This window comes from Taeniopygia guttata, chromosome 9, assembly GCF_048771995.1.
Source record: "Taeniopygia guttata chromosome 9, bTaeGut7.mat, whole genome shotgun sequence".
NCBI lineage: Eukaryota > Metazoa > Chordata > Aves > Passeriformes > Estrildidae > Taeniopygia > Taeniopygia guttata.
Genome location: NC_133034.1, coordinates 14,446,006 through 14,470,937, shown reverse-complemented (window position 1 = coordinate 14,470,937; position 24,932 = coordinate 14,446,006). Strand labels below are relative to the sequence as shown.

At 41.6% G+C, this 24,932-nt stretch overlaps 1 protein-coding gene across 2 annotated transcripts in view; it reads right to left on the bottom strand.

Annotated features, from left to right (window-relative positions):
• Nucleotides 1–3,710: 3,710 nt before the first annotated feature.
• ATP13A4 (ATPase 13A4) overlaps nt 3,711–24,932 on the bottom strand; it is a 38,577-nt gene continuing 17,355 nt past the window's right edge. Inside the window, exons 11-31 of one of the 2 annotated variants that reach the window (XR_012057359.1) lie at nt 24,399–24,556; nt 22,763–22,951; nt 22,392–22,453; nt 21,527–21,677; nt 20,860–20,946; nt 20,035–20,188; nt 19,316–19,427; nt 17,291–17,415; nt 16,272–16,435; nt 15,179–15,301; nt 14,472–14,551; nt 13,691–13,733; nt 12,976–13,085; nt 12,085–12,181; nt 11,287–11,359; nt 9,851–10,025; nt 9,220–9,428; nt 8,219–8,307; nt 6,157–6,237; nt 5,230–5,691; nt 3,711–4,759 (exon numbers count right to left, since the gene is read on the bottom strand). Coding sequence is in view for 1 of the 2 variants with exons in the window: in XM_030279939.4 (XP_030135799.4) it covers nt 5,470–5,691; nt 6,157–6,237; nt 8,219–8,307; nt 9,220–9,428; nt 9,851–10,025; nt 11,287–11,359; nt 12,085–12,181; nt 12,976–13,085; nt 13,691–13,733; nt 14,472–14,551; nt 15,179–15,301; nt 16,272–16,435; nt 17,291–17,415; nt 19,316–19,427; nt 20,035–20,188; nt 20,860–20,946; nt 21,527–21,677; nt 22,392–22,453; nt 22,763–22,951; nt 24,399–24,556 (2,504 nt within the window). In the remaining variant the exon portion in view is untranslated. Of the gene's footprint in view, nt 5,692–6,156; nt 6,238–8,218; nt 8,308–9,219; nt 9,429–9,850; nt 10,026–11,286; nt 11,360–12,084; nt 12,182–12,975; nt 13,086–13,690; nt 13,734–14,471; nt 14,552–15,178; nt 15,302–16,271; nt 16,436–17,290; nt 17,416–19,315; nt 19,428–20,034; nt 20,189–20,859; nt 20,947–21,526; nt 21,678–22,391; nt 22,454–22,762; nt 22,952–24,398; nt 24,557–24,932 lie in introns of both variants that reach the window. The other variant, XM_030279939.4, reaches the window with a different exon arrangement.

Here is a 24,932-nt window from a genome sequence, read left to right as displayed (position 1 = left end):
TTATACATGCTGCTGAGGAAAATAAGATGCAGGTGACTCACTCCTCTCTTGGTGCAGATGGTAACTTGAACTTTGTTATGCTCCTCAGCGAGGTGGTGCACCTTGGGAGGCTGCTGTGCATGGGAAAGTGACTGCAGCAAGACACCAGTAGTCAACAGAAACAGAAAGTAACAGTTCTGTGCTAACAGCACAGAAACTGAACTCAGAGTTACCCAGGGAGGTTTCACATCACTGATTAAAAGACAGGATGCTAGTTCATTTATTTTACATAGAACATGCTGTGGGGACATGGATCCAATTTTCTGTTTGATTCCAATTCATGCCCCTGTATCTTCCTTGGCCTTCAAGGAGCAGCTCCTGGTTCATGCCAGAGTCAGGCCCCTTAAATATAGCCTGGCTGTCTGCAGTCCCTTAGTAGAAGGTTCATTTGTGCTCAATAGTTGCAGAATATCAACAGAACGACCAAGTTGTCAAGATTATCATTACAAAACTGCCATTGCAAAAAGAAATACAGAAATTCTAATTTAGTTGGGTGTCTGAGCTTTGCCAGTTATTGCAATCTAACTCATACAACAGGATCTCCTGAGATAATGATGAAGTTGTCACTTCAAGTCCATTAGATAGAATCCTTTATCTTGATTTAAAAATTGCAACTGCAAAATGATGGACACCAGTACTCTAAGTACAAAGGTACACTGGCATCTCTGAGCACTTGTTCAGCGTGGAAGCGCTACCCATACTACAGATATTGGAGATGCAAAACCTGTGCTGGTAAAAGCCCCAGCTTTTCACATGGACTTTGCCAAAATCAGTGAGAGGCAGAAATAAAAGTTCTCCTGGGCAGCACCCCACAGACAGCACTTCAGCTTCTCAAGGAACTTCTCAAAAGGCTGAATCTTGTCCTTGCCCCATAATTCAGCCCAAGAACAACAATTTTAGCAGTGAATTTGGAGGCAACGTAAGCTGTGCCTGGCTCTAAGCAGCACGTGATCTTAACAAACAGGTCAGTGCACCTCAGAGCTGCCCCCCCTTCACTCCCTCCACCACCTCTAATCACACCTCACCGTTTTCAGGAATTGCAATTCTCAGTGCTGACTTCTAAGCCTTATGTCTTCCTAAAGATTAATAAAACATTTGTCAGGAGCCCCCTTGCCTGGCTGGTGATGCTGTGCCTGGGGCACCTCAGGACAGGGCTGTTCCTCCTGGCTGCTGGGGAACAGCTTATCAGCTTACACATGTGTGTAACTAGAAAATGTTGGCAGACAATTCTCTTTGGCAGCAACAATTTTGGAAACCGAAAGCCAGGCTTTGTCATGACTATAAGTCATGTGATTTCCCAGCAGAGCCATCTAGCAGAGGTGGCATTTCTGATGCTATGTAAGTGCTGCTCAGGAGACAGTACCTAAACAATGGGGAGGGAGAAAACTGAGTTAGTGTAAAATAAAACTTTCATATTTTATGATTTAAGAAAGTCACTGTGAATATGAAATTTACTTGGAAAAAGCCAAAACCTAATGGTCTGTGAGGTCAGCAGTAATCAGCCTTAGACTACTGCTAAAATGATGGTTTGATTTCCTTGTACTTCCATACTTTTAGCTACTCTGTATTCTGTCAGCCTTATAACAACATCTCTCACTTTTATGTTTTATGTTAAAAGAGGCCACGAGCCCCACAGATATCTGAGAGCATAATTTTGGTTATTGTCATACCTAACTAACAACAAAAGGTTTAGATGATATTTTTTCAAGATTTACTCACCACTTGGATTCTCTGAAGTAGTGACAGACTATTCTGTAGAGCTAGTGGAACTAAAATAGCCATTGAAAGTGTTTTCTGCATAAAGATTGGAACTTAAATGAATTATTCATCTGACAAATTTGGTCCCTCATTGAAAATGTAATGCATTCTTTGGCATTCACTAGAACAAAGAGACAGACACTAAATCAGGGTTCCAGTCCTTGGACACTGAAGTTGTATCTGGACTGAATTACCACAAGCTTATGAGGACCAGTCTGCCTCCAGACACTACCATTAATATTTCAAACATGAAGTTTCACCCTTGGATGGAAGTGCAAAGTTCAAATTAAACTTCTCAGAGTGCTACACTGGAGTTCTCTTCAAAACCTCTCTCCAGTGGGCACCGTAAGGTTGGTAACACCAAATCTAACCAATTTCAAGAGCCCTGGAACTTTTCATGAATTTTGTAGGGTTTCAAACATACTTCAGTAAAAGTTCAGGCACATACTAGTTTAGAGTCCCAACATCCACAGGTGGGACACTCATGTAGCATCCACAGCCCAGTAAAGTGAACACAGATGGCATGATGATATCCTGTATGCAAAAACACATGCCTGGCATTTCTATATGCAAGCTCAGCAAGTAACTATCCATAACTGTTCCCCCTCTTATCCACAAGATGTGTTTGTTTTGTCCTTTGTAGAGGAAGATCTGTCCTGCTCCGTGTCCTTATTTATGCAGGAAAAAAACATCCTGTGTCTGTATCGTAGGAGAAAATGAAGGTATGAGGTGAAAAAAGCAAATAAAAATAGCGATTTTGCAAATATTTCCCTCTGTTCTAAAACACACTTGTGCTTTACTCTGCTGTTGAGGCTACAAGCAAGCCCAGCAGCAGCATTTCTCTGGTGATTTGTAGTCTCTGGGCTATTAAACCAAGGCTGTTAAAGAGGAACGAGTGTGCCTCAGCTGGACTAAAACAAAGATCATTAGCAAGAGCCTCCATGAAAGGGCAGTTATGATTTGGCTGTGGTTCCAGCAGCTGCAGGAAGCACAAGCACTCCAAGTCTGTGTTGCTGCTCAGACAGGAGACAAGATGGCCCTGTCCACATGAAAAGTTCTGTCAGGAATAGGGCCAACAGCAGAAGAGAAGGACATCAGTCTTTGACAGTACTGCTCTCCAAGAAGGGACACAGTCATCATAAGGGAAATATTTAACTGTTACAAGTATGCTGCACCTCCTTAGCTTCCTATCATTCCTTGTAACCTTCTGCTAGGAATGTGCGCTAATAGCCAAAAAGGTTCACCAGCTTTCCACCATGGATTACGTCTATGAAGTATTAGTCAGCCCATCCCAAAGCATCCAGTGAAATCTGTATAACTGCCCCCTCAAGTGCTGGCCTGACTCACCGCCCTGACTCACTGACTCACTGACTGCCTGACTCACCGCAGAGGTTATCACAGTGCTTAGAGTGGCAGAGGTTAAACATTACCTACCATCTGAATTCTGCTCTCTTGCAGGTAAGGCTGTATTTCAGCAGCAGGCAAGCAGTTCTTTATCTCCACAATGCAACAATTACTACAGGTTTATCAAGACTTGATACTTTTATAGTGTCAGTGATACCTAAACATAAATCACACGCCTGGTCTGCAATGCTACTGCTGCTGTCACTGTATCACATGCAGCAACACATTAGTTTTGTCAGAGAGTTCATAATAGGACAGTGAATTTTGTCTTCAGAAAAATGTTATTTTACCTAAAAGAATGCCAGGAGTAACTCCACTAAACCTGCTCTTTGGTGTCCCAAGCTGTAAGGAATGCAGAGAGCATCCAGCCTTTGCCTTCCAGTGGCTTTTTCTGTAAATTGGGAACACATGAAAATTTTGGAGACATTTCTAGGAATTAATATGAAATATTTCTAGTTTGTGTCAAGTTGTGTGGTTTTGTGACAGGCATTTACCATTAGGTATACTACTGTAGGCAGGAAGGTATTTATTCCATTTGCTTATGTCAAACTTGTCAAAAACAGATGATAAAATTGCTTTGAGTCAAATACATTTTTTTTCAAGTTCAACCAAATCTTGTTTGGTTAAGTTTGTTTTTTTTTTGTTTTTTTTTTTTTTTTTTTTTTTTTTTTATTCTTAGCCATTATTTCTTTATTTTCTTAGTTATTTTTAGGTTTAGGATAGATTATTTTCAGACTCTGCTCTGATGCAGATATGTTGACTTAAAATAATTAATTATTTATTTGATTTGCTCTCTCTTTCCCAAGCTGATTTTTAAATCTAAAAACCAAATACATTTTTCCCATTATTCCCAACTTGCTGTTTCCTGGCTTTTTGTGGCAGCACATGAGCGCTTTAGCACACAATGGTGGGAAAATACAGTTTCCAGTAATAAAGTGCTTCTCAGCCCCACCCAGTAAAAACATAGATTAGCTCCAGCTGTGGAAAACAAACTGTGAAGTCAACTCAGAAGGCACAGCTCCCCGGCACTGCTCATCCACAAAAGGAAGTGTTCCTCTTGGTCCAAAGCCCTTCTGATTGACTATCTTGTTGTTTTATCCAGCTGGGGACCAAAATTGCAAAATGCAGTGAGGAGAAAGGCAGATTAACATCAGAGATTAACATCTCAGGGCTAAGAGAGTATGTGAAGGTAGAAGCTACTTTTTTTTTTTTTTTTTAAGTAGGTAACTCTTGCAAGAATGTGCCATGTTGTTGCATTTATGTATGGCAAATACAGCACAGCAAAGTGAGTAATTCTTTGTCAAAGGTTAACAGATGAGGGATATGAGCTGATGGTTGAATTGTATCTACAATTATGGGAAAACCAGAGACTAAACCTCAGATGGTTCAATTTAAGAGCATGTCACAGAATTTTAAAAAATTATTTTGAGACCTAGCTGGCTCCACATCTTTTATTTCAGGTCCTACGTCCTTGAGGTTAATAATTCCTTCAATATTTGCTTCTTTTGGCACTGGTAAAACTGATGCCAGGAGGCAGCCCAGCTGTGCAGAACCTGCCCTGGTAAAGCAAGATCACACCACAAGGGTCAGCATGTCCTTGAAGGATGAGATCATAACTTGTAATTAATACATTCTACTCTACATTTTTAATGGATAACCTGAAAAAACACCTCCTGCCCTTCCCCCCCCCCCCCAAAAAAAAAAAAAAAAAGTTAAATAATGAAATAATTCTGCTCTGCAGGTCAACAATTTTTTTACCCATAAAAGGCAAATATCACTTGCTAAAAACTAGAAGGGCAAACAGATTTCTTGGTAGCAGTGAGCTAGCAAGAGAGTGCTTCTTGTTCCCATCATAGGAAAAGCACAATGGTGCTGGGAGTGGACACTTTCAGAAAGGTTTGGCTATTTGCAGCTCCTTTTAGCTCTGGAAGCCAAGTACTGCATTTCCCACTCTTAGGGACTGCACAATGCAGTTCAACAGAGGGACACAGCAATAGCAATAGAGTGTTTTAACCACAAATACTTTACCAATATTCAGCAAGGTGTTCAATTTATAGCTGGCAGCCATTTGTATATGGGCAAGGGGACAGAGGAAACACCATCTTGGCTTTATGTCACTGCAGCAGATTTATGCTTCCAGTTAATTTAGATGTAAACAAGAGCTGGTTATCCCTAGAATGGGAGAGTCAGCCCTTCCTCTTTTTAAGTCACTGAGTCCTTTTAGGATCAAATGCAACTGTCCTGGACATGTGACCACTGCAGTTTCCTTCAGAGCGAGTCCTCACTGCTGTCAAATGTTGGATTGCTATGGCCTCCCATATTTCCTTCTACTGTTACTGCCACAGAATCTGAAAAGAAGGTTTCATTCAGAGGTGGCCAGGCTGGGTCCTGCTCCAACACCTGCTGCAGCCTCTTGTAGTGGCTCTTTGAGCGATACCGGAATGTCTTTTTCAGAAGCAGCCACAGGGGTCTGTTCTCAATGACAGCTTCCTGTAAAGCAAAAAGAGGGTTTAACAGGACCTGGACAGCCTTTTACTCTTCATCCAGAGTAAAAAGTGGAGACCCAGATCTCCCACCTGCTCTGCTCATCCATGTCCCTTAAACAGACTTTTACTGACCACATTTCATAGCAGCTCCTCCAGAGTTCTCCACCAGAGAACTGTGACCAGTTCCTCCTGAGAGTCTTCAGGATCTGAGCAGAAAATACCACAGACTGCCCATATTTTTCTGGCCTGGGGCAGGGCCTGGTACGTCCCACTCACCAGAGGAAAGAAAAGTTAGCCAGGCCTTGCATTCCCTTATCATTCTGATGGAGTGCTCTAAGAAAAGGGAGCAAGGGTGAGGTAGCAGCTAGATATTCCCAAACTGGGCTGAGGAGGAGGGAGAAAGAGCAAGACTAGACCATTTTCCCTCTCCAATTAGTGCTGACCAGCACATCCAATGATGCACACTCACCTCGACAAGGAAGGACACAGCCAATGTGACTGCAAGCATTCCCACCATGGAGATTCGCCACGTGGTAGGGGTGCAAACGAGCTGGGGAAAAAGCAGGAGAAGCATTGCAAAGCATTGCCAAGTTCACCGTGTGCCTAAGTGCCACAACTACAATTCTTTTAAATACTTCCAGGGATGGTGACTCAACCACTTCCCTGAACAGTCTGTTCCAGTCTGTAACCCTTTCAGTTAAAAATTTTTCTCAATCTCCAGTCCAAACTTTCCTTGGCAAAACTTGAGGCCATTTCTTCTCTATCACTTGTTACATGGGAGAAAAAAAGTGGCTATAACCTCGTGTCAGGTAACTGTCTCCCCTGAGCCTCCTTTTCCTAAGACTAAACAAACACAACTCCCCCAGCCACTCCTACATGACTTGTGCTCCAGGTCTTCAGCAGCTTCATGTCATAAAAAGCCAGACTCCCAAACTGGCTTACCCTGCTGAGGAGCTAATACTGCTATTTGTCTCGAGGAATTACTGATAAAGATGCTATTACATCTATGATGCAGTAGAAAAAACAGAGAAAATCATTCTTTAGAACTGCAAGAGGAAATTTAATTGCCTTTTAAATTTCTAATATTAGAAAATAGTTCAAGCTAAGTATTTCAGCCCCAAATCCCATTCCAGCTTCCCAGAGATGGGACTGGCTTTCTGGCTGTAGCTGAACTGTTTTTGGAGATGCAGCTCAGATCCACAATTTGGATTGGCAGTTTCTCCAGGGCTAGGCAATTGCCGAGGATTTTATTGCTACTCCTTCCTTTTCTCTTCTCGGCAATTCCTGCAAAATTCCCTCCAGTCTGCTCGGGCTGGGAATTTTGCGGTTCAGCCCAAAAGCATTTTATTCCCTTGCAGCTGCAGTGCTGAAAAATGTGCTGTGCCACCACAGTCCATAACAGGACGATGACTTGCTTTGAAGTGCCATCTCGTGGCAGGTTCTCTGACTGGGTCTGCCTGCTGAGCCGGGCTCTGCAGATAGTTACAGGCAGCAGTGGTAAGTGGGCTGTTTGACATTTAAAATCGAGACTCGGACTTGATTTTAAATTACTATCTTTGACTATCTTTCTTTTTGTAAATTCCATTAATCCCATGTCTAAACTGACTTGCTAACTGACATGCAAGCATACAGGACTGGAAACTGCACTGTGTTCAGCACTTGTGACTCAAAGCCACTGCTCTGTTTGCAAATGTACAGAAAAAATAGCTGAGAGGTGCTTTTCTGTTTTGTTCCTGTGATTCTTACAGCAAGACTGTGAGAGTGTCACAGCAGAGAAGGTTAACATCTTCCAGCCTCAACATAGTAATTGTCAGCTCCACTGACAACCCCATACTTCAGCTGATGTAGATCTTATCCTTCCCTCACATTTCTCTTGGGATGGATTTGCACAAGACAACTCCCAGCTTGCATTCTGCCAGACTACATAAGTCAAGCCTTATTGGTATTTATTAATCAAGGATCAAGACAGATCCTCTCTTGCCATGGCAGCCCCACTAGTCTTTCCCTACAATTGTTCTAAACCCAAATCCTGCTTTGGGAAACTGCAGGCTCTCTAAAATTTAAATGGGGAGCTTCAAAATATTTGGGACTGGAACTAAAAGCTGCTCTGCGTCCAACTGGCAGATTTTGGCAAGAAGACTTTTGTTCAGAGCAGCACAGCTTGAGAAACACAAGAACATGGTCCTTTATTTTAAACTTGCAGAGCCCAGCCCTGTTCTGCTGCTGGCTTCACAAGCCACAAACATACCACACATAAGCTTAGTGATGTTATCTTCTGTTTCTTGGACAATGTGCTAAAACAATCAAAATTACATGTGTAGCTGTCCCGCTGAATGCACAGATACTAGTTTGGAGTCACTGTATTTCCAGAAGTTTCTACAATCCCATCATCTAAAATCTATCTCTTTAAATATTATTTGTCTTTAGAGACCATGTCTCCCTACAAAAGTCTGTGCCTCTTGCTAAAACAATCCCAGTGTGCTTATAATGGACTGGCAGTAGAAGAAAATCTCCTTTGGAACAATACTCACATCCATCTTGGAGTAGAGATCATCAATGTCAGCAAACACCAAGAAGAGGCAAATGCCCAGCTGCACTGTGAGCACCAACATGAACACATCTGAAGGGATAAGAGCAAAGAAAGAAACCCACAGCTTTATGAGCAGTCTCAGATGTTTGCCTTTACTATAGAAGATTGTAATAATTTTCTGTTACACAGTCATCAAAAGAATCCATGAGATAGAAAGGAATTTTCAGCAAAAGAATCAAGTGGCTATACATTAATGTGGGACAAGCATTGTAGCCACAGATTTAAAACACCAAATGGGTATTTTGAACATTTGATTTGACCTTTACATCTGAGAAACTTCATAGCCTTCCAGTGAGTTCTCTCTCTGATCACAGTATATCCTGTGATTCAGAAAAACAGCCAGGATATAGTCTTGATCTTGTTAACATGGTTAGGAATGCTGCCTTCAACTTCAGTGAGGTCAAGACTTTGCTCTTGATCAGGATGTAAAGAGTCAAAGTAATGGAGAACCTACTGCCTTCTCCATCTGTAGGTAAATGTTCCAGTGATGTAAATTAATTTTCTCTTCAGCTGGCATGCACTGAACTTCATCCTCCACCCACTCATTTGTGTTTTGCCTTGTTCTGGGAGACTGATGGCCCATTTTTCTGCTCTCTACAAGGAGTGTTCCCTCCTCATTATTGCTATACTGAAACATCAAAGCCATGAAACCTGCAGCATTATTGTAACTCTTCAAAAAAAAAAAAAAAAAAAGAGCTGAAGAGAGTTTTGTCTAAGAGCATGCTGCAGGATTTGTCCCAAACAGAAAAAGAACAGCTCTTGCATGACTCACTGCATGTTCTGGAACTGTCACAAACATATGTGCTCATCTTCCCTTCACATGACAGTCCTTCTCCTGATTTTTTGGCTGCCATAATTTGGGTCAAGTTTAATTTTTACCTATTAAACTGACCTCCTTATATAAGTTGACTTATATATCATTTCTTCTCTCCCCATACTTACAGTTGGTGTAGATGGGTTGCCTGAAAGGCTTTCCCTTGGAAAACACTAGTGCTACAATGAGGCAATTGATGGTACTAAGCAGCCACACTGTGGTGTTTTCATAGCTCTTGAAGCCATTGTCTATTTGCTCCTGGGCTCCATCTCTCACCCCATGGAGCCCCAGGCTGGAGGCTGAATTCCTCTCATGGTTGTTCACTGACAGGCAGGCACTGAAAAAGAGTGTCACACTGCTCAGGGAATGACCATTGTCCTGGTTATATTTCCCCCAGTTTCCACTGTTAGCTATCAGGAATTCTCCCTCACAGCCGTGATATTGGTAATGCCTTCAATCTCACCACTGGTTGGGCTTGATGAACTTGTTAGAGCTTGAGCTCAAACCTTGTCACTCCTGCAACCAAATCCTCCTCTCTGTGCTCAGCAGAAGCATTGTCACCACATGAACTGTGTGTCAAGGTTGCTGAAGAGTTAGGGACCTCAGACAACACTGGTTAAAGTGTTTGCACCCTGTGGGCAGCACAGGATCTGCTGCAGCTGCTCATCAGACCTGCAGTTCAGCTGACAAATAGTTTCATGCAGACCTGCCCCACCAGGTCAACCCTGTGGCATCCAGAGTCCCAGAAAGGGGTCCTACCTGTGTATATTGGTCTTGGAATACCAAGGCTGCTCCTGGACCACCACAAAGCCGAAGATCTGCATGCTGAGGCTGAAGAGGATGTTAAGCACAACAGAGAGCAGCAATGGGGGTGAGATGAGCTGGCTTGGAGGCCTGTAGGGGACCAGCTTTGGATAGGCACGTGTGAAACTCACTGAAATATGCACAGATGTGTTTACTAGTGTGTCCAAAATACAAGCAATAATACTGTGTAATACTGACTGTATCAATGGCACTTTTGCAGTCTGTAATATTCTTCATAAAACATACTAAGATTGTATCAAATACAAAACATGGACTTGTTTTCTTACAAAATCATATTGACACAGAAGAGGTTAACTAATGTCATCTATCATGAGGTATTTTTGAAAAAAAAATCTTGGCTTTTTATTTTATTTGGCTACTGTCAGGCCCAAGATTATGAACATATACTTATGCTCTTCTGTTCTCTTTCTGTCAGTAGTCAGCTGTGGCTTGGGATTCTTTGCTGCCTGTGTTCTGTTCATCTTCCTGAACTAAACACCTAACCAGGTTATTTGAGCTGGAGAAGGACAGCATTACCTGACACAACAGGTGTTCCTCTGTTCTTAGGGTTAACAAAATTATCCAGACTTTGAGTAAAAGAGTTATGCACAAAGCTTTGATGCAATTCCAGATAAACTACTTACAGCAATGTAGCTTTGGGCACCCAGTGTTGTTGTGGCTTTTAAGGCTTGATTTCATCAAAGTCTTTTCCTGTTGTCTGTGTTCCAGCAAGGGTGGAACATACCAGGATGTGGTTTTGGTATATGCTTTTCCTGGCTCTGTCCTTGCCATTCATGCTTCTAAAATTCTCCCTGCACTTATTCCATCTCAATAACATTCTCTTTATCTTTCTGCCTCAGCACTGGTTTCCCCTCTTACTCTTGGCTTACAGCTCCCTGCTCTGTAGTGTCTGACATCTGTCATTTCTTTCTTCTCCATTTTCACCTCTCTTTTCTTTTAGGGCTCTGGTTTACAGCTTCAAATGTGAGTTGGACTCATAAAAGCTAATCCCTACTTTTTCATTTGGGCGTGGAGTCAGGTGTCTTCTTAATCTACCTTCTTAAGTCAACAGCAAAGTGCATTAATAGACTTTCCACTGCACTTGCTGTGGGTTTGCTCCTTGGTCCTAAAGATGGCATCCCTCAGTTAGCAACAAGCTACATGCTCAGCAAATGCACCACTAAGTACTTCACATCTTTAGGGCTTTTCTCAAACAAGACCCCTCTTCTACTAATCCAAACATCCTGTATTCTACATAGAGGATATTTAGTCTGCAGAAAGCTTGGCCTCCATTTTCTTTCTTTCTCTATGTACAATTATGTACTTCCAAGGAGGAGAGAAATATTTGAGATCATTCTCTCATTAATACATAGGATGACTAAGGGGCTTACTTGTCACACCAATTACAGTGGTAATAGCCAAATCTTGGAACAAAAACTGGTAATTCCCAAAGGCATTTAGTTGCTGAAAAGAGGAAAACAAAGAAGAAAATCACAAAACAGACATTTGCCATGGACACGTTTCTATCATCTCCAGAAAGCTGTATTATATCCATGGAGCTACTGTCCCGTCTTTGTTCTGAAATGCTGCTCTGCAGATAAGGAGACCACACACTTTACCACCCTGCCAATAGGTTCCTCACCATTGGGCCTGTGGTGAATATTCTCATTTTGCACATTGTTTAGACTAACTACACTTTCAGTTCACTCCAGGCAACAAAAATAAGAATATTTGAATAGACTGCTTTCTCACTGCTGGGTTATTTCTGAGCACAAAGCCCTCCTTTCCATCTGGGAGAAAGCCATGAAAAAGTGGTTTAAGGCACTCCAGGGGATTTGCTTACTGTCAAGCTAATTCATGCTTTAAATGGTGAATAAATTGTAACAGCATATGCTTACAGCAGATTCTTCCTTTTCACAGACATATGCCCTCATCCAAAGCACCATTCAGTATCTCAGCTTTCTTTCTGCCTGGCTTGGATCTTGAGCCCTCTGGCTGAAGTTAATGGGAAGAATCTTGCCAGTTTTCTGCTGAGGGTACAGGAGGACCATATGATCACACCACAGAAGTTTGCAGCTGAGGTAAAGGTAAATCTCCATCTCCCAGTTTCATGTGGCTTTTATGCCCTATTTCTCCTACAAGGAAATAGTAGCTTATCCAGTTCCAGCCAATGTGTTCCCAATACATACCCAGTAAAGCAGGAGAACTCCAAGGTACTGAATTATGCTGTACAGTGCCATGTACTTGAACATGCAGAAGGAAGTGACAAGAGCAGCACGGCCTTCCCTGTGTGAAGGCACAAATAAAGGACAGCAATTAGGTGGTGGGGCTGTCCTGGTGCCAGTGTTCTCAAAAGGCTCTTGAAAACAAGGCATGTGTCACAAGCAGAGAGGCCTCTACCAATATCTTGCTGGGAGGTGAAATAAATAAAATCTGACCTAAATGAAAGTAAAGTCTTTACTTGCAGATATCTTGTTCAATTAAATAGGCTTGATTCCAGTCACCTGTAGACTACCATTTACCCCAGAATTTTCTTCTGCTGACATTATTAGTGTAGGCAACACTCCATATGAGGAAAATCTTGCAAAGCCAAGCATCTGCTCACTTAGCTCAGAACTAACAAGTCCTCTCCTCCTACAGTGCACATGCAATATCCAATCAGGATAATGCTCTCACCCAGGCTACTCAAACACTCCAGTAAGCAAAATCAGGATCCTGGCATAATAGATACCATATTTTACTAGCATAATGTATCAGAGGTAAGACCTAAAATTTGTGTACAGGTTGGCTGATGGACATTTGATTCATCTTTATGGAGCATTGTTCATTTTGTAATTTCTTTTGCATTTAAAATAGTTTTGATGACATAAACCTCAACTGTAAACACCCTCCTCTTGTGATAATTAATGTCTCTTACAGGAATTTCAGATAGGGACTAGACAAATGGCAATTTCAAGGTGAAAGACATTTATTTTTCTCAGATATGCATATTGTGACTCGGTGGGAACACCCAAACCTAATGTTTGAGAGAAGTGGGAACTTTCTTCTTCATGAAATAGGAAGTAAAACCCCATGCTTACCTGATTAGCTCTGGAACACAGGCGATGCTGGGCGTTCGGGATGTGAAAGGTGAAGCCACAGACGCCTCCTGCTCCGACAGTGATATCCCTGCATGTGCCACTTTCAAAGCCTGAAAGTCACATTCCTCCTCAGTGCTCACCAGAAGACACAGCAACTTACATGTCAGCCAAGCAGTGACCCCTTATTACAGGATGTGTTCTGTGGCAGCAGTGCCTCTTCACTCCCTGGGTGTGTTCCACCCTGAGGGTTCCTCCAGCGAGATGCCAAGTCCAGGGAAAGAATGGGGATGAGAGCATGGGAAAGTTCATTTTCCACAGACTCCACAGCCATCCACTGCCTGTGTAAGACAGGTTTGGCTCTGCCTCCTTTTAGTACTTGCTTGTTCCCACACTTTATGCAGCTAGTCTAGGTTCTCTGCTTGCTCCCCCCAGGAGAATTTTCTGGTGGTTTTCGCAAGGAAAATGAACCTTGCAAAAGACTGACTGACTCTTCAGTCTTTGAGATCACAAACTGCAAAAATCTCCGCCTAGGACAGCTCTTGCATGGAAAGGACCACGCAGTGGGATCAGGTCTAAATCAATACTGGTGATAGTACAGCTGCTCTGTGAATAAGTGGTACACTCCCATCTCCAGCATGTGCTCAGTTTGGAATACTCTACTGGCATTGCATTAATTTCTCATTTTTAAAATATACTTTAAAATCATTTCACTTACCCCACAGTCATTGGCTCCATCTCCACACATACCCACAAAGTAACTTAAAAATAAAGTGATAAGGCAAATGAGGAGCCAGACACTGCTCCATGCACATCATTTATACAAGTCATACAAGATTTTGTTAAAAGTCTTTCTAGAACGTTAATGCCTGTCTGGCCAGACAGCAGTTGAGGTGCTCACAACTGCACACACCAGGTTGATAATCTGAAATGGTTTAAAGTTCACCTTGCTCTAGAACAAGGCCTGGGGGCTAATTAGCTGAAATAAGGGTGAGGATCTTCAAAAGGCTTGGGAAACAGCTGAACAACAGGCAACAAGATGCTTATGACTCAGAAATATCTCTCTATCTATATCACTGTGACTGTGAACAATCCAGACTGCCCTGCCACATTTTTTAACCCATCACACTGAGCCAGCAGTAGCACTGTAAAATGGCAGCAAGCTCAGAAAAGCTGCAGTGCTGGGAGAGATTCTTAAAAGTCTTGGGGAGACAAATGTCAATCCTTCAGGCCCAGAGAGAAGTAAAGAAGGATGATGGGAACAAAAAAAAGCCAGGACCATTGAAATATTTGATCTTTGTCAGGTTGCCAAATCAGAACTGAGTTGAGTGTCTCTTTTTTAACAGACTTTTGGAATTTAATTGCCAACTTGCAGATGTGTGAAGGTTTTGGTTTTGTGCAATTTCACAAAACTCTATGCTAGACAAAAGCTAGCTCTTACTGGACTCTTTTCAAGCCTAGAAATTCAACAAACAATTTCAAAATCATTAGGAACTTACTCCAGCTTTTGAAACTCTTCTACAAGGCTGGCTTTCTGACTAGGAGACATTCTAGCAAAAACTGTTCCATTCAGCAAGAGCTATAAGGAGAAAAATAGGAAATTGTTTTTAAAACACTTGAAGTAAGTGACTTCAGTAATAATATGAATTTAAATCACCAAATATCACACTTATAAACAACTGATTCTAGACTCTGAAGCAGGAAAGGCTGATGATCAAAGATAAAGGGGATCTTAATAAATATTTTGAAAAAGTAACAATGACAATAAGGGCAAGAAGCCTGGTATGCCATTTGAGTTACCTGATGAACACAGATTGCCAGGCAGTTACAAGAAGAGATTTGATGAGAGTATCCTGTCCATGGAACAGACAACCTATGCTGAATTGCACCATGTATAATATCACATTTTCTCCTGTTCTCCAAAACAGGTCAGTGCTGTGCAAGGGGTAGGGATATGGGCACAAATGTTTTAAATCATGTCCTCACACCTTAAGGCATGCCTGCTCCTCTAATGAGCAGAAAATTACAGGGATTTTCAGATCCTTCCCCATATAATAATATCAGAGATTCATTCAGCCCATAAGTATTTCCATGTTATAATTGTTCCCAAAGATGTCCTGATACAGGTCTCTTCAGCTAATTGGACCGGGACAATTCATATCTCCTGAATGGCAAGGCTACTCCAGTTACATAATCCAGATCTTACCTTTGGAAGTAAGTGCCTGAAATGCTGTGCTACAATTTGGTAAGATTTTCCACTCATGGCAAAATGATAGTGGCCTGATCCCAATGCCAGCCTGATTCCTGGCTCAGTGTGACTGTCATCCTCCTATAAAATGAGACAGAATGAGTGCTGTGCCCAGGCCCTTAAAAGCTACTTTGCATTTGCACAGACACAACTACAGACAAAGTAAAGGACAAACCGTGAAGAGGGTGTTTTGAAGGCTCTGGGAGACTTGGATCAAGCCCCCTTGCCTCTGCTTAGATTTGTAAAGGGATTGAGGCATATAATGCCAGTAACTTCAGTGTTAACTGGGTGTTCATTGCATGGATTGTTGCCAATCTGGTGGGCTGCACTGGAAATGAGAGGGACTAAAGACAGCAGATGTGCACCACATCTAAGGAACTCTTTGTGCAGTGAAACACAAGGCACGGGTTGCTCAGGCTGAGGAACCACTGCAGACATTCCCCACCATCTGCCTGACTCTGTGCTTCCCAGAGAAGGGTCAGCACCTTCAGACTAACTCTTCAGGGAGAAAGTAACTGGTCTTTTTCCCAGCTTCTCTGTGGAAACGGTTCATGAAATAAATTTCTTAGCCTGACTTGCCTATGATTCACTGTGTATATGCAATTTCTCAACAATGGGTCTGTGTTTAACTCTGCAGGTATGGGAAAGTGCTAACACTCTACATGCTTGAACAGGACTGGTTCGTTCAATGCAGCTCCACAGATTTTAAATCTACATCTACACCATCAAACCTTGTAGGAAAAGCAAGCATTTAAACTGGCATCAGCTAAGCAGGAGGGCTAGAGACAAATCTTTCTGGGATTTCTGCAAAGCTGGTCTCAAACCCAGCTAGGCAGTTAGCAAAAATGTGTTCACAGGATAAAAGGCTAGGAAGTAAGCTCTAGGGGAGCACATTTTTACAAAGATCTCCTCTTCATAAACACTCTTCTAGCACATATTCTCGTGGTGAATGACAGTTCTCTGTTATACTACCATAATCCTACTCCTTGTTTAAAGCATTCCATCCTAGCTGGTTTTTCTGCTGCACAAAACCTGCTTCTGATATGCTCACCAGGCTTCTGTAGTCTTCAATTTTGTTTTCTTCTAGTGATTTCCAGGTTATAGATGCTGAAAAAGATCCAGGTTCTTTGTTTGCTTCCACAAGAATCACTCTGTGTGTTGGAGCTATCATGCCAGCATTTTTGGCAACTGTTATAGCTGTCTGAATGTTGTCCCCTACAAAAATTAAAGGAAGTGTTACCTAAACTTTTCTGCAGTGAGGAATTGTTTATTCATTAGCCTGAATTCTGAGTTTTCAAATATATCCAGAAGAATTACTAAAATTTCAGTGTCTGTGCATAAGAAAGTTTTTGATAAAAATTAAAACTTTGCAGATAAGGTTTGTCTCAATCAATAAACATATTTTCATTTGGAAAAGAAACATTTTGACCTGGACATAAAGTATGTTCATATTCAGCTTGAAGAAATCTATATGGGGAATATGGTCCTAGGTTATTTGTTTCAAACAAAAAACAGTGAGGGGTTCAGTGCTAAGTTGCTGCTGGCATCCTTGATTATCATTGATGGGCTATGGTGTATGTAGGCTGAAAGAAGTGAGGCCCAAGTCTTTGGACAATGAAAAACTTGGGGTATTTTATCCAAACCCTGGTTTGGATTTGGATAGAATAGCCCTTCAAGAAAAAATTAAAAAAAAAAAAAAAAAAAAAAAAAAAAGGAGGATAAAAAAGGATAAAAAATAAAGGACAGACAGGCACTGGTAGGCATGAGTTACAGATGTCAAAAGGTTTGGAAATTTGGCCTGAGCACACATGCCCCATTTCTGCTCATTTCAAGAGGCCCTATAAAATAGGGAGCTTGCATGACAAGCCTTTATTAGAATCAGACATGCCCTGGTGAAGTTGCCAGGGACCACACGGTTCACCTTATGTCATTATTAAAACACAGATGCTTCTTGGATTAAATATCCATGCCTTCCTACCAGTGGTGTTGACAACAACAGACTTTTCACTTAAACATTGGACTCCCTGTCTGGACCAGTGACCACAAAAATAATCCACCATTTTTAGATACCTGTGACCATAACACTCCTGATGCGGGCAGCAGTGAGCTCTTCCAGAACAGGCTTTGTCTCCCTCTTTAATCGATTCTCCATTATCAGCAGACCCAAGAATGTCAGATCAGATTCCACCTCCTCCCTAACAGTCAAAAAGAGATAGACAGATTTAATCATTTATCTTACCTTTATCACTATTGGATTTGGTGATAGCCAGTTATAACTATTAACCATCCCACCTAACTCAAAAGAATTAAAATAAGTTGTCTATTTTCTGCAGTCCTAGGATGTCTGTCTTTTGTGATGCTATTTCAATACCAGCAGTGCTAATTCAGTAGCAGAACCCTGAATTTTCTGCAGGACTCCCAAAGTGTGGTGGTCTGATTTAGAAGGTCCTTGCACACTAGACCTTCTCATTTGAGGACTGCAAAACAAAGAAACACACCTTAGTTATTGTGTCTGCTCTTCTTGACAGTTGGACCTAAGCAAACAGCCTGTGGCAATTTGGAAATTGTTTCCCCGTTTCCTCCAGTTCTGTTTTCCCCTACATTTTAATTTTCACCCGTGCTATTTCTTTTTTGCAATTGAGCATATGCAGTTGAGAACAGAATCGAGTAGACATCCTACCCTTGAGTCATGAACTAGAGGGGGCAGATTCTCTGAAGAATCTGAAAAGAAGAAAAGCTTTCAAGCACTCATTTCAGACACCAAGGAGATGCCAAACACTTGCATGGCAGTCAGAGTAGCTGAGTCAGGTGGTGCCTGAATGGTCACTGCTTTCACAGCAGACCTTGCATTTGACCAGCAGCTTTCTCCTTTCCCTTGGCAGCATAAACATCACACATGCTGTAACTGCAAAAACAACTGCAAAACCTGGGCCATTTCACACACATTTGCTCATTGGGTTGGATAGGTCTGTTATGACACCAGTCACAGGACTGAAATAATCACTTGCACTCTGCCTCAGCATTATTGGCCCTTTCAGCAAAGCAAAAAACCCTGTGAAAAAGCAAGTGACCCTCACCTGATTTAGGACCTACAGCTAGTAAAGAGAGAGGAGAGCAGATGCTCACTAACTGTAGATATTTCAGAAGCGGTGTTTCTGAAGTATCACATATAAAAGCAAAGGGTTTTAGAAAAAAACTATATGAATTCATGTGTAAAGGGCTCTTTGGTGAGGCTCAGTTTTTACAAAACTAAAACCACAAGCATAATAGAAGAGTTTGCTGACTTCTTTAGTAACTAAACAGAGCTAAAGATAGAAAGCTAAATGATTGAACTAACAGAACAGCAGAAGATAGTTTGCTCTGGGTTTTCTTGTTCCCAGAATCCTAACCCTAGGCATAACCCTAACCCTAGGCAGAGCAGTAAAAGGAACCTTGGGCTAAGTGTGTTTCAAAGGAGAAAGCTGAGGAGGAAGCCATATTTTTCGAGTTCTGTCTTTCCCTTGGCATGCCTTTTGTAGCTGCAGTGTGCCTGGACCTCTGGGCTTTGTGGTTTTCAGAGCCCTAACCCTAGGCATAACCCTAACCCTAGGCAGAGCAGTAAAAGCAGCTTTGGGCTAAGGCTGGTTCCAAGGAGAAAGCTGTGGAGGAAACCATCTTTTGGCAGTTCTGTGTTCCCCTTGGCATGCCTTTTGCTGCCTTTGACTGGGCTGGAGAACAGTAATGGGAGTCATCTGCTGCCTTTGCTTAATGGAAGAGTGTGGATAATAAAAAAAATTTGAAAAGACTTCTCTTCAACTGAAAGCATGGGTAAATCTGCAAGGAGAGTAGTATAAATGATGGAATGAACAGGGGGCATGTGCTAGTCTTCAAAGTGTAATAGGAATATGCTTCCTCTCTAAATCCAGAGTTGAAAAAGTTAAGAAATGTGCAAGGATTCTGTGCATGTGCCATAGGACCGCCCTCTATCTAGTCCCAGAGCTATATCCAGATTTAAATCAGATTCCCACTGCCCTGAATCTGCTCTTGGCAGGGGTAATGTGGTGATGGTGCTGGCCCAGGCTGAATGTGGCCAGGAGCAGAGTTTTTATGGCTTACCTTGTTAGAGCAGCAGGCAGCTTCCCTGCCTGCAGAGATTTACAGGCCAGGCCAATGACACGAAAGCCCTGTGCTGTGTAGAGCAGGAGCTTGCTTTCAAAGTTGGATGGGACTGTGCAAAAGAGGAAAACACAGTTTATCACAGCATTTAACTGCTTTCTAATTAAAGGAACCCTTGGAGCATGGAAGGTTTATGTCCCAGAGGACTTTTACACCTGAAGTCTACCTATAGGCCAAGCACATCAAAGAAAGGAGCTTTTGTTCAAACAAAGGAAATTTTGTTCAATAAGAAAATCCTTGCCTCTCCTTTATAATTTTGAATTTTGGTCCTAAACTGCAAATATGTACCTTCTTTCAGAGTGTCATGAATGATATGTGCTTCTCTAAGATGCCCTCCCAAGGTTTGGAGAAAAAAACCCAACTTTTTTGAGGGAGGCGGACCTGTAGACAACTTTTCCAAATATCTATTCTGCCAGAGACTGTACATCATGTACAGGAGTTGGTAGTTACTTTTTATCTCTTATCTCTCTCAAAATCCTTCTTTGTTGAGAAGGGCTATGTTAGAGCTTAGCCTTAGACTTGGAATACAACAGAGACACTTTTCAGGCTTTAGTATAAAGTCTTAGACAGAAATCTCATTTTGGCCTTCCATCTCATTGCCCCAACCAAAGTCACTTATACATGTATGTTTCTAGGATGCATTTATAAATGTTTGTTACCTGTTTCTGCTCTACAGAGCGTGGCTACTGTTTCAGGAGCCCCTTTTATGAAGGCCTGTGGGTCCCCACCAATTTCCTGGGCAATGACAGACATTCTTTGCAAGGCTGAAGAAAATGGGAACTGATGTAAAATGGTAATTCCTTCCACAGGAGCCTAGGAGAAAAGCAAGTGGATTACATACTCTAGCAAGGATTTTAAACTCAGACTGAAGGATTTTAGGTCTGTTCTTTGGGCCATAGTAAGAAGCTAACCATGTATAATGGGCTAATTTGTTACCCTTAGACAGAAATGACTGGTACATAAAGATGAGATTAAATTTGTGCAGAAATCTTTAGCTTAAGCAGTAGGAAAAGTTCATTGACAATTTTAGCAGACTACAAAATGTAACTTACTGAAAGGAATTTACTAGTCCTGTTTCTTTAATAAGACTCTATTAGGTCTTACCCTGGTCTTGCACAGGGAAAATGGCTGTGAGAAAGCGTCCTACCGGTGTATGCCACCAGTAAGGGTCTGACATCAGCCACCAGACCCCACTGCACTCCCCACCCAGCTGAGTTCAGGCTGAGTCTCCAGCCTCGAGGACAGGCACATCCCGGAGCTGGACAATCTCTAACCCAGCATCCCCGTTTCTCGTGCAAGCAGCAAGCTCCCCCAGGCGTCTAGAATCAGAAAGAGCAAAGCAATCGCTCTGCCGGCAGTACAAGAAGGACAAAGTGGGGAAGAATTCTTCTGGACAAGGACACCCAAGCTTTCCTATACTGAAAGGTAACCCTCACACCAACTGTCTAACTTGATTGTGGATATGAATCTTGCGAGTAACTTACAGTGGTGGCTTTAAGTCCAGGTCTAACAACAGTGGCATGTGTGGGTCCTTGACCTGCATTCTGGTGTCCGCTGGAATCATCTATCACCTGTGTATTGAAAGACAAAAATATTTCAGATTGAAACATTGGTACAGCTGAAAGGAACCTCAAGGATCTATTTAGAGCTTTTCCTTGCCTCTAAACAAGGTATCTTGTTCATTCCTGGGAGGTGTCTCTCTGATGTCAAACTAAACACTTCCAATAATGAAAAATCCACTGCCTCTCTTAGCAACCGAGTAGAAAGCCTCAGCAGGTTCACTAAGACACTGCTGTACCCTTGAACAGCAAATAGACTATGTCCTCTCATTGACAATAAATCCTTTATTCATTACAACAAAATTAAATAAAGAAACATCTTTAGATATAACATAGATTCAATGAGAAAATGATACACAAGAATTTGTATTAATGTAGAAAGCTCTGCTCTTGAAGTATTCCACAAATCATCTGGATTTTTTTATCATCACAACATGATTTTGAGGAACAAAAATTTTTTTTGGTGTTAAAATAAATCCAAGTTATTTAAGAGAATTCCTGAGTTTTTCATAACTTTGATGGGTGTCTGGCTAAACCTGAGATGGCAAGGTTATCCACCCACTGTTTGCATAAGAGCAAATCACAGTTTTACCCAGTTAGTGGCCTCAAACATTTTCATATCCAGTGGGTCTCCTTGGATCTTGTCCTCCCAAACAATTAATGAGTGACAAACTGCCAGTGCCTTGAACACTGGACTCCAAGGCAGGCCGTGGTCTGCAGGGAAACTGTAAATATCCTGAAAGCTAAAGCAAAAGAGAACATAAAAGTTACTCTCAGAGAACACCAAACAACATAAGACTAGCAGAAAAAAAATCCTAAACTGGGGGCAGTTAAAATTCCATCCTGAGCCTAGACCACACAGATGGGGACTTGTCCCCATGAACTGCTTTTCATACACCTATAAAGGCTGGGATGCACATGTTCAAATCAGGTATGTTATGCCTAGTTAGGGAATCCAGTGGGATGGAGAGAGGAACAGATTATTATAAAATATCTTCCTTGAGACTTGTGCAAAGATTCTTTGAGTTCTGAAGCTGATGTAAGTTTGAGCAACTCTGTGTATGCACACTTCTGGAAGTGTAAATGGGCAAAATCAAGGCCACTGAAAGAACAGAGTGTCAATCTTGTGGGTAACAGCGACTTCCTATCATAAGGTTTGGGGTTACACTGCAGCTTTGAGATCTAACCTAGACTGTCTACTGAACACTGCCCAGACATGCTGTGCCAAATGCTGGCAACAGTGGCTGTATCTTTGCATGTGGAGCAGGACCCCTGGAATAAGGCAAACAATTCATTTTCCAGGGGAAATGGAAGTAAAATTAAAAATCTAAACATGGGAAGCTTAAAACTGCTTAACTGTTTAACAATAACTGTCCTTCAGATTTGGTCCTTTGTCTAGTAGAAGAATTCAATCACTAACCAAATTTAGATGCCATTGATGTGTCAAGGAGCCTTACCAGCTTCTTTCAGAGGGCAGCAAGCCCCAAAGATCCAGGCCATCTTCTGTTAAGGTGCCAGTCTAAGTTAAAATGTACACTTAAATTAACTTCCCTCATGAGAGCTCCAATAGGAATAAAAAACAATACATACTTTAAGAAGTTACTGTCCAGAAAATACCAGCACAGAGCAAAAGGGCTACCAGACAATTCCTAGATTCCAAGAAAAACAAGAAATTGCCACAACTTCTGTTCAGACAACAAGAACTAAAGTACAGAGCACTGGTCATTTTGTTTCTAAAATACAATGGAAATGCTCAATCAAACCCCAGCCTCCCACTCCCAGCATGGCTCCATTACCAATGAGGGCATAACCACCACATAGCCATTACTTTGTCAAAGCAGACAAGGTTCAGCTGTCCACACATGTTGATCCTCTGTGGGCTGATGCAAAAGATGCCCTTTTTCTTCAACCTCTGCTGGGTATAAATGACTCCAGTTGTCAAGGCAGCCGGCAGAGCTGGTGGGACAGCAATAGTGATAACATCCAAAGCCTTCTTCACCACTTCTCCTGTCTCCTCCTGACATAATAACAAGGACAGTTATCAGGAAGAGAGTGGCAAGGAGTGCTGCTTGCACAGAGCCCTCTTCATTCCTCTTCTCCTCCACTGCAGGTGCTCCAGGCTGTGCTGTTTTCTGCTCATGGTCCACCACATATTCATCTCCATAAGAAATTAATAGGCTTGATTTAACCAGGGGCTTTAAAGCCTCATCACTGCTACAGAGCAGCCTCCATGCCTTCATCCATTCTCCATGCAAACAAACCTGGCAGGTTCACAGCCTCCTCCAAAACACATGTGTTCAGACATGCCAGCTAGATCACTGTACCTCAGTCAAACCCATTTTCCCATGACACAGCACACAGGAATCTGCTGTTTATATGGGCATTCATCCAAATGCCTACAGGCACAGCTCTGAACTCCATGTTAAGGTGACAAGTGAGACGTATGGAATGGTGATGAAAATGAGGGCAGAACATATGAGCTAACGATTTCTTCTGACCTTATGTTCTAGGAGTTGTGAAAGAAAATTGCTTTTACTTGCAGGAAGAGACATTGAAGTAACAGTTACCTTTGTAAAAGCAATCTATAATTTGGAATCTTAGAGGTCAGTGTAAAACTGACTGCCAGGATGCTGAATGTGGACACCGTTATTCTGGACAGTTGATATGAATGCTAAATAATTGAATGCTTTTCAATCTGGGATCCCAGGACTGAGACACTGTAAACTAAAGCAAATTTGCAGTTCAGAAGTACTTGCAAACCCTCATGGAGATCTACTATCACTACTTCTCAGTTTGGGACTTTGACCACAAATCATGCTGGATTTAATGTACTGAATTTCTGTCATGTTCTGGTTCTCCCTTCATTCATATTTTCTCAGACCACAGAACACACCAGTTTGATCATATTTTGTATCTATTTTATGTTAGAATGAAGTACTTATTACCCTTTACTTATTAGCCTTTAGATAAACCCTAATAGAAGAGAAAGCATTTAGTACATCTCATTATTCAATCTTAAAAGTTTGACAAGACAATTTCAGCAGTTGAGATAGCATCAGCATGTATTTACATATTACAATGGGGGAGTTTAAAAAAAAAAAGAAAAGACTGCAAAGCAGACACAAGAATATGTTCTTAAATACACTTTCTTTGATATCATAAGGGGCAATAATATTCTGAGCTAATTGTAGATTATTCTCCAGGAGAAAAATTATTCAAAAGCTAAATTACAGAATCACCCTTGCAACTCATGACTTGGACTTTATACTGGCAGATAATTATCATGGCATGAAATGCTTTCTTGAAAGCTTCTGAAAAAGTTCTAAATCAATTAGGATTTAAAATTTGCAGAACTACTGTTTACAGCGTGTAACTGTTCTCACATTGACTTTGATGCATGAGAATGAGTGAACTGTTTTAAAAGGGTTTCGAGTGAACCATTTCTCCTGCATTGAGTAACTCACCCCGTTAAGTGCAAATACACACACTGTGTAGATCATTCCAATGGCTGCAAATGCTACGAGGCACATCAGGAACCGGAGGGCATCTCTGTACAGCTTGAAGTTCATGGGTTTAGGGTAGAGAATGGACCTCACCAGATCTCCCTTGGCTGTGTTGAAACCTGGAAAGACAAATTAAAAGCATTCCAAGGGGAAAATATTTTTTAAAAATCTCTGCAAAGAATGGAGGGCTTCAAAATTATTCATATTTTCTGCAACTTATGAAGGAAGGCCCAGGTGTTTCATTTTAGTGTATGTGACCTTATATGCAGAATATAGAAAAGAGGGTTTTTTTTGTCTTAGGGTGAACGATTTTTTCAATGTCTTAGAAGCAAAGCAAAATTCTTCTTTGTAATTACATGCTGGTAGTTTTTGTAGAAGTTTTGTCAAGCAAAAAGAAGCAATGCATAATAACTTAGCCCAGCCCAGAATCATGATTCTCCATTTGTCTGTTGTAAATATGGATTAGTGCCTTTAATTTAATGTGATTTGATACTT